The 12,522-nt window shown below is 40.2% G+C and overlaps 1 protein-coding gene across 14 annotated transcripts in view; it reads right to left on the bottom strand.

Moving 5' to 3' along the window:
- Tomosyn (syntaxin-binding protein tomosyn) overlaps positions 1-12,522 on the bottom strand; it is an 835,312-nt gene that overhangs the window by 304,327 nt on the left and 518,463 nt on the right. For all 14 annotated transcript variants that reach the window (XM_067782366.1, XM_067782362.1, XM_067782363.1 and 11 more), the window contains one exon: positions 2,444-2,530. In XM_067782366.1, the coding sequence (XP_067638467.1) occupies positions 2,444-2,530 (87 nt within the window). The remainder of the gene's footprint in view (positions 1-2,443; positions 2,531-12,522) is intronic.

Below are 12,522 nucleotides of genomic sequence, written 5' to 3' on the forward strand. Positions count from 1 at the left end.
CAGTGCGTATGAGTTTTGAATGTACACTGACTCTTAAGAACACTCATGAAGTTTTTATCAGTGAGCTTTCTTGTTCACGGTTTGCCTTACATAATCAGAATTTCAAAGTTTACACAATTTCTTGTGTACAATTTAAATTTGTGTGCATTCGTACGTTCAAAGCTGAAAACGGCTATACCGATTTTAATAATTTTTCTTCTGTTATTTTCGATCTGATTCAGGGATAATTTAAGGCAAACATTTTTTTTTTTTTTCAAAAAACTCAACTATACATTTTTTTAGCTAATATTTAAAAACAGTTTGACCAATTTCAATAATTTTTTCTTTCCCTTATTCAATCGGACTAAGTGTTCATATGTAGCAATGAAAATCCTCAATTTATTAATATTCTAGATAATAGAACTAATATGGCTGATATCATTACTGCTGTTTTGGCTGTTTTTATACCCGCTGTGAACTCCCTTTCCTATAAGCTAAGAAGTGATATAAATAAAAAAATTTTCCATGCAACCAGTGCTGTCGCTCATATATTTTCTTTGTACCAAAAACACGGACCAAAACGCTTTTGAGAATACCAAAATAATTGTTTCAAAGTTGCAATCTTAATATGTATTGGTGTCACGTTGTTTGTCCGCGATGGACTTCTAAGCTACTCAACCGATTTCAATCAAATTTGGACTCCATGTGCAGTTTAATCCAACTTGAAAGATAGGATAGCGTTCCTGTGAATTTTCTTTCCGGGAAGTGGACAATGGATCTATCCGAACAAATTCTGTACACGGTTCGATTAGCCTGAAATTCGGTATATAGGTAGCTCTTTGACTAGATTAGTATTTACGACACCTTTCTTTTCGGGAAGAGGACAATGGATCTATCCGAACAAATTCTGTTCTTGGTTCGATTTACCTGAAATTGGGCATATACGTCGCCCTTTGCCTAGATTAGTATTTATGAGTTTTTTTCGGGAAATGGAGCAGGTGCCTACAGGGACTGGGACTGCGACTGGGAGTGGCACAGAGACTGGGACTTATAGCGTTTTCTTTTCTGAAATAAATTGTTGCCTAAGTAATTGGTAAAGCCTTAATAGAGTTACCCCAGAAAATTTTCAACATTTATAGTGCATGCAAAGAACATAAATACCTACCCCGTGTATTAGCTGATTTTCACAAACGCGCTGTCAATGATAATAAAAATTCATTAGCAATTATTTCCTTCAATTCAATTTTCTTCGCTAAAAATTTGTGAAGTTACGAAAATAAATTGTCACGATCAGCTGGTTTAGCGGAGTTGCACTGCCACACCGCCATTTTATGCAGAGTAATAGTGTAACGCTTTTGCTTTGCGAGCAGGCAACAATTTTCACAAAAGAACGAAATACCCCGTAAAGGCGTTACCTCCTTTTTAGAATAGAACAAAATGTATGTACAACCCTTGCGCGGCGTACAAAAAGCGTAGCACTTTTGTAAGAAAAGAAAATGCTATTAGACTGTGACTTGGGGGTAGGACTGGGACACAGAAAAGGGATGGAGAAGAAGTAGAGAGAAGAAAAAGGGGGAAGGAAAGGAGAAAGAGATAAAGTTAGACGAAGATGGATAGATAGAGCGGAAAAGAAGTGAGGGAAAAGACGGAGATGAAGAAAGAGATGCAGAAATAGAGAAAGGCAGAAGGAAGAGTGTATAAAAATATAAGAAAAATGGGGAGAGGGAAAGGGAGAGTTAGTGGTAAAAACTGCTTAAAAGTTATGCAGATAGACCAAAGCTAGGGTAGAGCAACGTCTGCCGGATCTGCTAGTATTATATTAAAGCGTGAATTACTGGCGAATGCTGACGACGCCTGACCACCCGCGCCGTAAGTTCTGCTTACTCCAATCTGGAAAAAGAAGCAGAAGAGATGGGCGAATGAGGGCAAAACGAAGTACCTGCTGTCATCAAGCAAAGAATCAGCGCAATTGCATTTTTGACAACCACACCACTGTTGGCCGGCCACAATTTTGAAATAATAAAGGTTTTTGTTTGTTCGGGAACCAGCATTAACACAAACAACAACGTCAGTATAGACTAAGACAACATCACATAAGGAGTGTTCGAGAGAAAACTTCTTCGAAATAGTTACAGACCTATACGCGTTGGCGTTGATGTGCTTTACGAGGCATCAACATGGTCCAGCGAATTAAAACACACCGGCTACGCTGGATAGGCTTATGAAAATGAAAGATGAATCTAAGGAAGTATCTTCATCGGTATCCACTCCGCCAGTTAGCACAGCAAAGAAGCGACTGGAGCCCTTGTTGGACTGCCATAACCATTTAAACGGTTAGGCGCTAATCAATATGTAAGTAAACTTAAATTCACTCGGTTTATGATGCAATTTCTTTTGAGTTTCAGAACCTGTCTGATAATGGTACTATCGGAATTATTAACAGTAATACCAATTTTCTACTTACTGAGTTGTATCTTCATGAACAATGATTTGTTGACCCCATATGGAAAGCATTGGATCCACAATTCCTTGTTTGCATTTTGTTTGAAAACTGAAAGATAAAAAGAAAAATAAATAGATTTATTTGTAAGTGTTTATGTACATATATATATGGACATATCCGCGGTAGATCACGTTACACCGGAAACAAAATAAAACGACGTAAAACTAAAATTAACATACAGTCAGGGTCAAAAGAAAATCTTCACGCGTCTAATGTAACAATATTACCTCTACTTAAGTGCTTTCCGGGCGACACAATGGAACATTTTATATTTTTTGATGAAATGATATTGTGGCGAATATTAGCATTTCAACATAACTGCTGTTAGTAAATAAACACAACGACAGTAAGCCATTTACACACACACATAGAATGCAAAAGAGAATATTTCACACACATAACCAGCAGCTTGAAGCGAAGGGATTTTTTCACATACATATATGTAGTCAACAGAGAGAAGAAGAAAGAGAAACAATCACACATCACGTTATCATCAGCTAAGAGCAGAAGCTGTTACTCACTAGAGGAAGAAGCTAGAAGAAAAATATAAGCTACAGATATACATGAATATAGCTACATAACAAAGTATAATATACACCTGATCCAGAAGGCATGTTTTAAAAGTCTAGACCTTAGGAGAAATAGGCGAACGAGGCTAACTGAGAGTATAAAAGCATCGCGGTGCAAAGTATGGCACGAAAAAGTTTGCTTTCCTATTTTCGAAACCGCTTGAACGAAATTTTTCAAAATTTGTGGTTTTAATTTTTACTATAAAATGAAATAAACATTTTTATTAGGTTCTAATATCGAAATAACTTACAAGAAAGAAGAAAATGATTTAAAAGTGTACACTTTTACTTATTTTTTATGTTCATAGGTACTATCCCTCAATAAACCCCAAATATAATATCCCATCATGTTTTCATTATATTGGCCTTGATAACGTTGTTCGAAGAAGAGCCTAAAAGCTCTGCTTTACTTTTTGGTAAATTTAAATCTCTAATCAAGACATTGAAATCTTCGGTAGTGATGAAATGATGGTTTGGTTGTTCTGGTGCCGGTAAACACTCCTTATCGGCATTTCTTTTATAGGAACTATGAGATGGTCCACTTCTCTGTGATAATTTTTTCGGTGGCTCTGGTACTGGTCGTGTCTGACCGTGTGCGATTAGAGCAGAAGAAGATTCCAGAACAGGATATTCGATACGTTTTGCATTTTTACCTCTACGTCATTTACTCGGATTCAGAATGCAAAAGTAGCAGTCTTTAACGTGGTCTTTTGGTTCTCGCCAGATTCTTGGTGTTGCAAATTTCTAAGATCTTGTCTCACCTCGATACCAACCTAAAATATAGAAAGAGAAATCAGAATGTCTACTTACTATTAACTTACTATTTAAATAAAATTTGCTTACATTCCAAACATCTTTTACAATAACTACAAGCAACATGTGGAGCCCATGTCTGGTATTGATTCGTAACAGGAGAGTCAAAATATGCTTCGAAGGCTTCACTGAGAATGAGAGATGTATTTAATTCATATTTTATATCTCGAACTTTAATAAATTGCCCACATATATAACAAAAAGCATCAGCTTCATATTTACACTTTCGCAACGACATTTTAGGTTATTCTATATTTGTACAAAACACCTGTTCGTTGTTTAGTTATCACTCTAGCGCCATGAGTATTGTTACTATAACTATTACGAAAGCAAACTTTATACCTAAAAAAGGTATTTGCTTTTGGTTTTTGTTTGTAATAAAACAGAAAATCATGAACTAAACTTTAGGACAAAGAACACAATTTTTTTGTAGAGTCGTGTAATCAATCAATACAACCGGCAATAAGTCCGAACTTCAAGCACGGCTACGAGACGTTATGGAGTAGGAAGGAATTAATGTTGAAGAGTATGTCTTTCATCTTGATAGGAATGGAGGAGAAAAACGAAACACCGCAAACAATGGCAAACACAGACTTTGCGCTGCGAACAAAAAGATAGAAGCTATGAAGGATTGGCCACTGCACATATTACCGGAGATTTGTACTAAAAATTGCCAGCGTAGCCCATAACCTCCACGTGCGCACAAGGAAAAATAAGGCTTTTGAATGGAAGAAGGAGCAAGAAGTGGCTTTCCAAGCATTGAAAAAGCGTTTGTACACTGCCCCAATGTTGGCATATCCGATTCCAGGAGCAACGATTATTCTAGATACAGATGCGAGTGGGTATGCTATGGGAGGGGTCTTGTCCCAACTGGTCGATGGACAGGAGAAGGTAGTTTCCTACTACAGCCGATCAACTGGAAAACCAGAGAGGAACTATTGCGTTACAGAGAGCTCTTGGCATTGGTAGAGTGCATTAAACATTTTCACAAGGACCTCTACGGGCAGCGAGTCCGCTTCAGGACAGACCATGCAGCGTTTAAATGGCAGTTCCGTAATCCAGAAGGTGAATTGGCACGGTGGATCGAGCGACTATAAACCTATGACTTTTCCATTGAGCATCGAAAAGTGAATGCTTATGCAATGTCATGAAGACCATGTACTTTGACATTATAGATATCCGGCTTATGACAATAACGTGTAGGGCTGAGTGGGACATAGAACCACTAAGGAAGTGTCAGCTAGAAGACACAGATCTCTCACATGTTAGTCAAGGACTAGAACGAAACAAACGATCAAATATACAGATGTCAGCAAAGCCCTACACTCAAAAAAAAGTTATCATCATGGCGATGCCATCTAGGCTTATCTTTTTTTCGTCATCAATGATCTTATATTGACATTTTCGAAATATTAGTTTGATACTTGTATTTGTCATGTTAATAGACTACATACAAATGTAATGCGTTTTATAATCAATCTAGTATTAAATGTTATCATAATGAAACTAGGAAATTTATACAGGTACCATTTTGATACAATTTAAGGGCAAATCAAATATTTTCCATGGGCAAATCAATAGTCAAGATACAAAATTGATACTTTTAATTATACTTTTTATAATATTTATCGTTGCATTGATACCACGAAAATGATACCGTTTATAGTTTCATTTTTGCACATCGTGTATTAAATTAATAGTGATATTTTTTTTTGTGAGTGTATTGATAAGTCATATTGGGCACAGTGGAACAGTTTACAATTGATATTCGGTTGCTGCATCGAATATGGGAGAGTGAGGATGCTCATTGTAATAGGAAACTGATAGTTTCCAAGGAAAAGGATTCCTGACGTTCTCAGTGAACTACATAACGACCCAAGTGGAGGCCATCTTGGAAACACGAAGATGCTATAAAAAATATAGCAGAGATTCTGTTGGGCTGGTTGCCGTTAGTCGGTCACTGAGTGGATTGCCAACTGCGAGGTTTGCAGCACAGTAAAAAGGCCAAAACCCGAAGTCATGGCCGGATGAAGCAGTATTACTACGGTGCACTATTTGAAAGGATCGCCGTAGATGTCGAAGGTGCATTTCCTACTAGCAACCGCGGAAACAAATACTTTCTGGGGTTCATGGATTATTTCAGCAAATGGCAGCAGGTATACCCAATTCCAAATCAGAAATCGGAAACAGTAGCAGAAATGTTTACAAACAATTGGGTTGCAAGATATGGTGTAACAAGGCAGGAACTTTGAATAAGCTGTGTTCCAAGAGATGTTTAAGACATTGGGCATTCGAAAAACTCACACAACTGCATTGCATCCTTAAGGAAAGTAGTGGACAAATTCCATAAAGAGTGGAATACACACATATCCTTATTCATGATAGCTTACCGATCGGAAGTGCATGAGACAACTGGCCAAAGTCCCGCAAGGCAATGACCTTCGACTGCCAGCTGACTTGAAGTTTTGGATAAATGCCGTGCGGAAAGAAATGTCAGGAAATCCACTGGTGTCTTGGAGGAAGAAATGAGAGAGTGAGAATATGAGTGACAATATGAGAGTCAGATACGATAAAGCATTTAATTCTGAAGGTTTTCTAGAAGGAGATTTGATGCTGTTATACAACCCACAACAAAAGAAAGGTTTGTCCCCGAAATTTCAGTGTAACTGAGAAAGCCCATATAAAATTGTAAAAGGGATCAACGATGTTGTTTACCGCATACAAACTATTGTCAAAACACGAAATAAAATGAAAGTGGTTCATTTGGAAAGGCTGGCAACGTTAGGATAGGAAAATGTGTTTGATCGAGACGATCAGACTTAGGTGGAGGGCAGTGTGGCGAATATTAGCATTTCTTACATCACTATGCTGTTAGTAGATAAACACAACGACAGTAAGCCATTTACTCACATACATAGAAGGCAACGAAGAATATTTCACACACATAACCAGCAGCTTGAAGCGAAGAGATTATTTCACATTCGCAGATAAAAGCGAAGAAGTAGGAGAAACAATCACACATCACGTTATCTCAGCTAAGAGCAGAAGCTCTTACTCAGCTGCGCTAGAACAAAAACATAAACTACAGATATACATGTATATCACGGTTACCACACTATGTTTTCATTTGGGAACGAAATTCATCAAAAAAAAAAAAATGGAATGGGGGGATTCCCCCCGGGCCCGGGGATTCTCAGGGGGCCCGCGATTTAGAGGTACTAAGAATTTTTTTTTAATTCAGCAGAGTCTTTAGTTGTTCCTTGTGCAAATTATAAGCCGAATTTCAAAAGTAACAATATTGATAATGATTTTTTGCCTGGGCCTGAGGAGACAATAAAAATATCAAACAAAAATGTGTTTCTCAGGGGTCCCGCGATTTAGAGGTACTAAGACATTTTCTTTAATTCAGGAGAGTCTTTAGTTGTTCCATGTGCAAATTTTAAGCCGAATTTCAAAAGCAACGATATTGATAATGATTTTTTGCCTGGGCCTGAGGGAGACAATAAAAATATCAAACAAAAATGTGTTTCTCAGGGGGCCCGCGATTTAGAGGTACTAAGACATTTTTTTTTTATTCAGGAGAGTCTTTGGTTGTTCCATGTGCAAATTTTAAGCCGAACTTCAAAAGCAACGATATTGATAATGATTTTTTGCCTGGGACTGAGGAGACAATAAAAACATCAAACAAACACAGGGGGCCCGCGATTTAGAGGTACTAAGACATTTTTTTTTTTATTCAGGAAAGTTTTTAGTTGTTCCATGTGCAAATTTTAAGCCGAACTTCAAAAGCAACGATATTGATAATGATTTTTTGCCTGGGCCTGAGGAGACAATAAAAACATCAAAAAAAAATGTATGATTACATGAATCCGAAATCGTAAAGTTTTCGTGGTGACACTGATGAAGGTTCATCTTCATAAAGTCTTCCAACAATACCACCAACTTTGTATCAAAGTCCAGATTATTTAAACGACTTTTTGCGATCTGAAGAAGTCAACGAAATAATTCGTCGAGGTCATCAAAAGTGTCCTGTTATTTTTCTACGTGATTGTCATGACGAGGCATTTCCTTACTTACTTACTTAATTGACGCTTAACCGTCTAAACGGTTATGGCCGTCCAACAAGGCGCGCCAGTCGCTCCTTCGCTCCGCGAACCGGCGCCAATTGGTCACACCAAGGGAGTTTAAATCGTTTTCCACCTGGTCCTTTCAACGGAGTGGGGGCCCCTCTACCTCTGCTTCCATAGGCGGGTTCCGATAGAAACACTTTCTTGGCCGGAGCATCATCTTTCATTCGCATAACATGGCCTAGCCATCGCAGCCGCTGCGTTTTAATTCGCTGGACTATGTTGATGTCTGCGTACAGCTCGTACAGCTCATCATTAAATCTTCTTCGGTACTCGCCATCGCCAACGCGTAGAGGTCCATAAATCTTTCGAAGAACTTTTCTCTCGAATACTCCCAAAGCCGCTTCATCTGCTGTTGTCATGGTCCATGCTTCTGCCCCATATAGCAGGACGGGTACGATAAGTGACTTGTAGAGTATGATTTTCGTTCGCCGAGAGAGGACTTTACTTTTAAATTGCCTACCTAGTCCAAAGTAGCATTTATTGGCAAGATTGATTCTTCGCTGGATTTCAGTGCTGATGTTGTTGGTAGTGTTGATGCTGGTTCCCAAATAAACGAAGTCTTTTACTATTTCGAAATTATGGCTGCCAACAGTAGCGTGGTTGCCAAGGCGCGTATGCGCTGACTCTTTGCTCGATGACAGCAGGTACTTCTTTTTGTCCTCATTCACCATCAAACCCATCTTTACCGCTTCTTTTTCCAGTTTGGAGCAGCAGGACTAACAGCGCGGGTGTTTAGGCCGATGATATCAATATCATCAGCATATGCCAGTAATTGCACGCTTTTATAGTATATTGTTCCAGTGCGGTTCAGTTCTGCAGCTAGTATAATTTTCTCCAGCATCAAATTAAAGAAATCGCACGATAGGGGGTCACCCTGTATCAAACCTCGTTTAGTTTCCAACGGCTCGGAGAGGTCCTTCCCAATTCTGACTGAGCTGATAGAGTTGCTCAGCGTCATTTTGCACAGCCGTATAAGTTTTGCGGGGAAACCAAATTCTGACATAGCGGCATATAGACAGCTCCTTTTCGTGCTGTCGAAGGCGGCTTTAAAGTCGTCGAAGAGGTGATGTGTGTCGATTCTCTTTTCACGGATTTTTTCCAAGATTTGGCGCATTGTGAAAATCTGGTCGATGGTAGATTTACCAGGTCTGAAGCCGCACTGATAAGGTCCAATCAGCTGGTTCACGATGGACTTCAATCTTTCGCACAATACACTTGAAAGGACCTTATATGCGATATTAAGAAGGCTGATTCCACGATAGTTGGTGCATTTTGCAGTATCCCCCTTCTTGTGGACTGGCCAAAGAACACTTAGACTCCAACCGTCGGGCATGCACTCTTCCGCCCATATTTTGCTAAGAAACTGCTGCATGCGCCTTACCAACTCCTCGCCGCCGTACTTGAATAGCTCCGCAGGCAATCCATCAGCGCTCACGGCCTTGTTGTTTTTCAATCTGGTTATTGCTATTCTAACTTCGTCATAATCGGGCGGGGGGACATATATTCCATCATCATCGATTGCGGGATCGCGTTCTTCATCTCTGCGCGGTGAATTGCGGCCTCCATTTAGGAGAGCAGAGAAGTGTTCCCTCCATAATCTAAGCACTCTCTGGACATCAGTTACAGGGTCACCGTTTTCGTTCCTACAGGAGTTTGCCCCGGTCTTAAAACCTTCCGTCTGTCGCCGTATTTTTTGGTAAAATTTTCGGGCGTTATTCCTGGTGGCTAGTAGCTCAAGCTCCTCGCACTCACGCCTTTCTGCTTCTGCTCTTTTCTTCCTGAAAAGGCGTCTCGCTTCCTTTTTCACTCTTTTCAACTCACGATGGCGTTCACACACTCCTCTTGTCGCGCTCGCTTTTAACGTAGCCCTGTAAGCAACGTCCTTTCTTTCGGTTGCAACGCGGCATTCTTCATCGTACCAGTTGTTTTTTCGTGGCCGCCGGTAACCAATTTTTTCCTCGGCCGCAGTACGAAGTTCTTTGGAGATATGCTCCCACTGCTCCTGTATTCCTTCAGGATGAGTTGTGCTCTCTCTGTTGTATCTCTGTTGTGATTGAAGCTTTTCGACGTCTAGCTTTCCTTGTGCTTTTTGTTCCTTGGTTTTAGCCGCGTTGAGGCGGGTGCGTATTTTGGCTGCAACGAGATAATGGTCCGAATCGATGTGCGCACATCTAAAACACCGGACGGCATGCCCGTCTATCATAACGTGATCGATCTGATTGCGAGTATTTCGATCAGGAGACAGCCATGTAGCTTGATGTATCTTTTTATGCATGAACCTTGTGCTGGATATGACCATGTTTCGAGCACCGGAAAAGTCAATCAGCCTCAGTCCGTTAGGAGAAATTTCATTGCGTAGGCTGCACTTTCCGACTGTAGGGCCAAAAACACATTCTTTGCCCACCCTGCCGTTAAAGTCGCCAAGCACGACTTTTATATCATGACGGGGGCAGCGCTCGTACCTACGTGCGTTCTAATTGTTCATAAAAAGTGTCTTTCACCCCATCGTCTTTCTCCTCTGTCGGCCCATGGGCGCAGATGAATGATATGTTAAACAATTTTGCTTTTATTCGGATAGCGGCGAGACGCTCGTCCACAGGCGTGAACGCCAGTACTTGGCGACAGAGTCTCTCTCCCACAACGAATACGACGCCGAAACTGCGCTTATTCGTATGGCCGCTCCAATAGATGTCACAATTTTTGATCTTCTTTCTTCCTTGCTTCGTCCAACGCATTTCTTGGATGCCGGTGATGTCAGATTTTGCTTTGACGAGGAAATAAACCAGCCGGGCATCTGCACCAATCCCATTCAGGAAGCGGACGTTTCAGGTGCATGCCCTCAATTCATTGCCCTTCAAACGTTTGTCATGGTCGTCATCAATAGAGAGTGTATTTATCCGAGGCTTGTTGTTATATTTCATTGGAGTATGGTTTTACGTGGCGGGTCCCAAGCCCAGCGCACAACCCGCTCAGCGGGGGTGAAAATATTACTTGGCACGTTTATATAGCGAGCCGCTTGCTCCAAGACAGACGCCCGCTTGCAGCCGCACCTAGAGGTGTACAGACGCTGCCGATGAGATCTCCCCCGGCTAGCCCTTAAACCGATTATTTCAGAGTGGCCTAGCCAGGTTGTCGCCTTCTCACATTAGCTCACCGCTAAACGGATGTTTAGCGGCTACCCACAGGATACTTGGCCGCAAGCGACCGGCAGTAGTGAGCTGCTTGAACCGCATGCAAAAGAATTGCTCTGGCCATTCCCAGGTGAATGGCGGTCAGAAGCTTTCCCCACTTTCGTGGACTTCTACACACGGCTCCACCCTCCGAGGCATTTCCTACCTCGTTGTTAAACAGAATCTTGCCAAATGGAGAGAAAGTGGAGCAATGCTTTTTATTGCCTACCATGTCGTCCGTTAAGCACCAATACTAAACATTTTTTGTGCGGATATTCGAAATAGAAGAAGCTATACGATAAACTACCATCACACGAAAATACTTAAGATCGCATTAAATGTTATATTCAATGGCGATCTTTACAAAATCTATTTCAAAAGAGAAGGATACATTTATCAATGAACAGCTAATCACTGAAAGTCAAAGGTGGAAAGAAATTTTATATAGAAATTTGGACACAATTTATTTTTGGGTGAAAGAGGCCTAGCTTTGAAAGGCGAAATTATATATCTTGGTGAACGAAACAATGGACATTTTTTGGCATCTAAGACCTCGTAAGCCATTATAATCCGATACTTAGAGATCATTTTGAGAACGTTAGGATTTCACAACAGCAGCACAAAGTTCACTATCTTTCCCCAGACATTCAGAACGAGTTTATAGAAATTTGTGCAAAGCACGTGAGGAAAACTATATTAGATAAAGGCAATAAAGCCAAGTATTTTGCAATTATCGTTGATGCTATGCCTGATGCTAGTCACGTTGATTATGTTCATTTTGCGCTAACTCCATTTCAATTCGAAAGCAACAAATTTTACAATTCAAGAACGGTTTTTGGCTTTCGTGAATTGAAACCAAAAAACTGATCAGAAAATCGCTGATATAATTTGCCACACTTGAGGTAAACATGAAATTCCATTAAAAGATTGTCATGCTAAGGGTACGATAACGGCGCGAATGTATCTTGCTGTCCTCAATTTGGTTCAAAATACTGACTACCATTAATGAAAGAAACTAGAGACGCCACCATAGATGTTAAGGTCCGACATCAAGATGCCTTATTAGCTGATTTGAAGTCGATCAGGAACCAATGGGAAACAATTTTAAACGAATGCAAAACAGTTGCTATTCAATTGAACATCTCGCTAAAGTTTCCGGGCATTCGAAAGAGAAACCCCAAAAGACGTTCTGAAGATAATTTATAGGAGATGATTATGGATAATTCAGAGTCTGATTTTAAAAACAATACATTCCTGGTGATCGTTGATTCGGTAATCACCGGCATTACTGAACGATTTGCAGCTATGAGCAATTTGAGCGAGACGTCTCCCTTTTTGTGGCAATTTGAAGACATGAG

The sequence above is a fragment of the Eurosta solidaginis genome, chromosome 4 (assembly GCF_040869045.1).
Source record: "Eurosta solidaginis isolate ZX-2024a chromosome 4, ASM4086904v1, whole genome shotgun sequence".
Classification (NCBI taxonomy): Eukaryota; Metazoa; Arthropoda; class Insecta; order Diptera; family Tephritidae; genus Eurosta; species Eurosta solidaginis.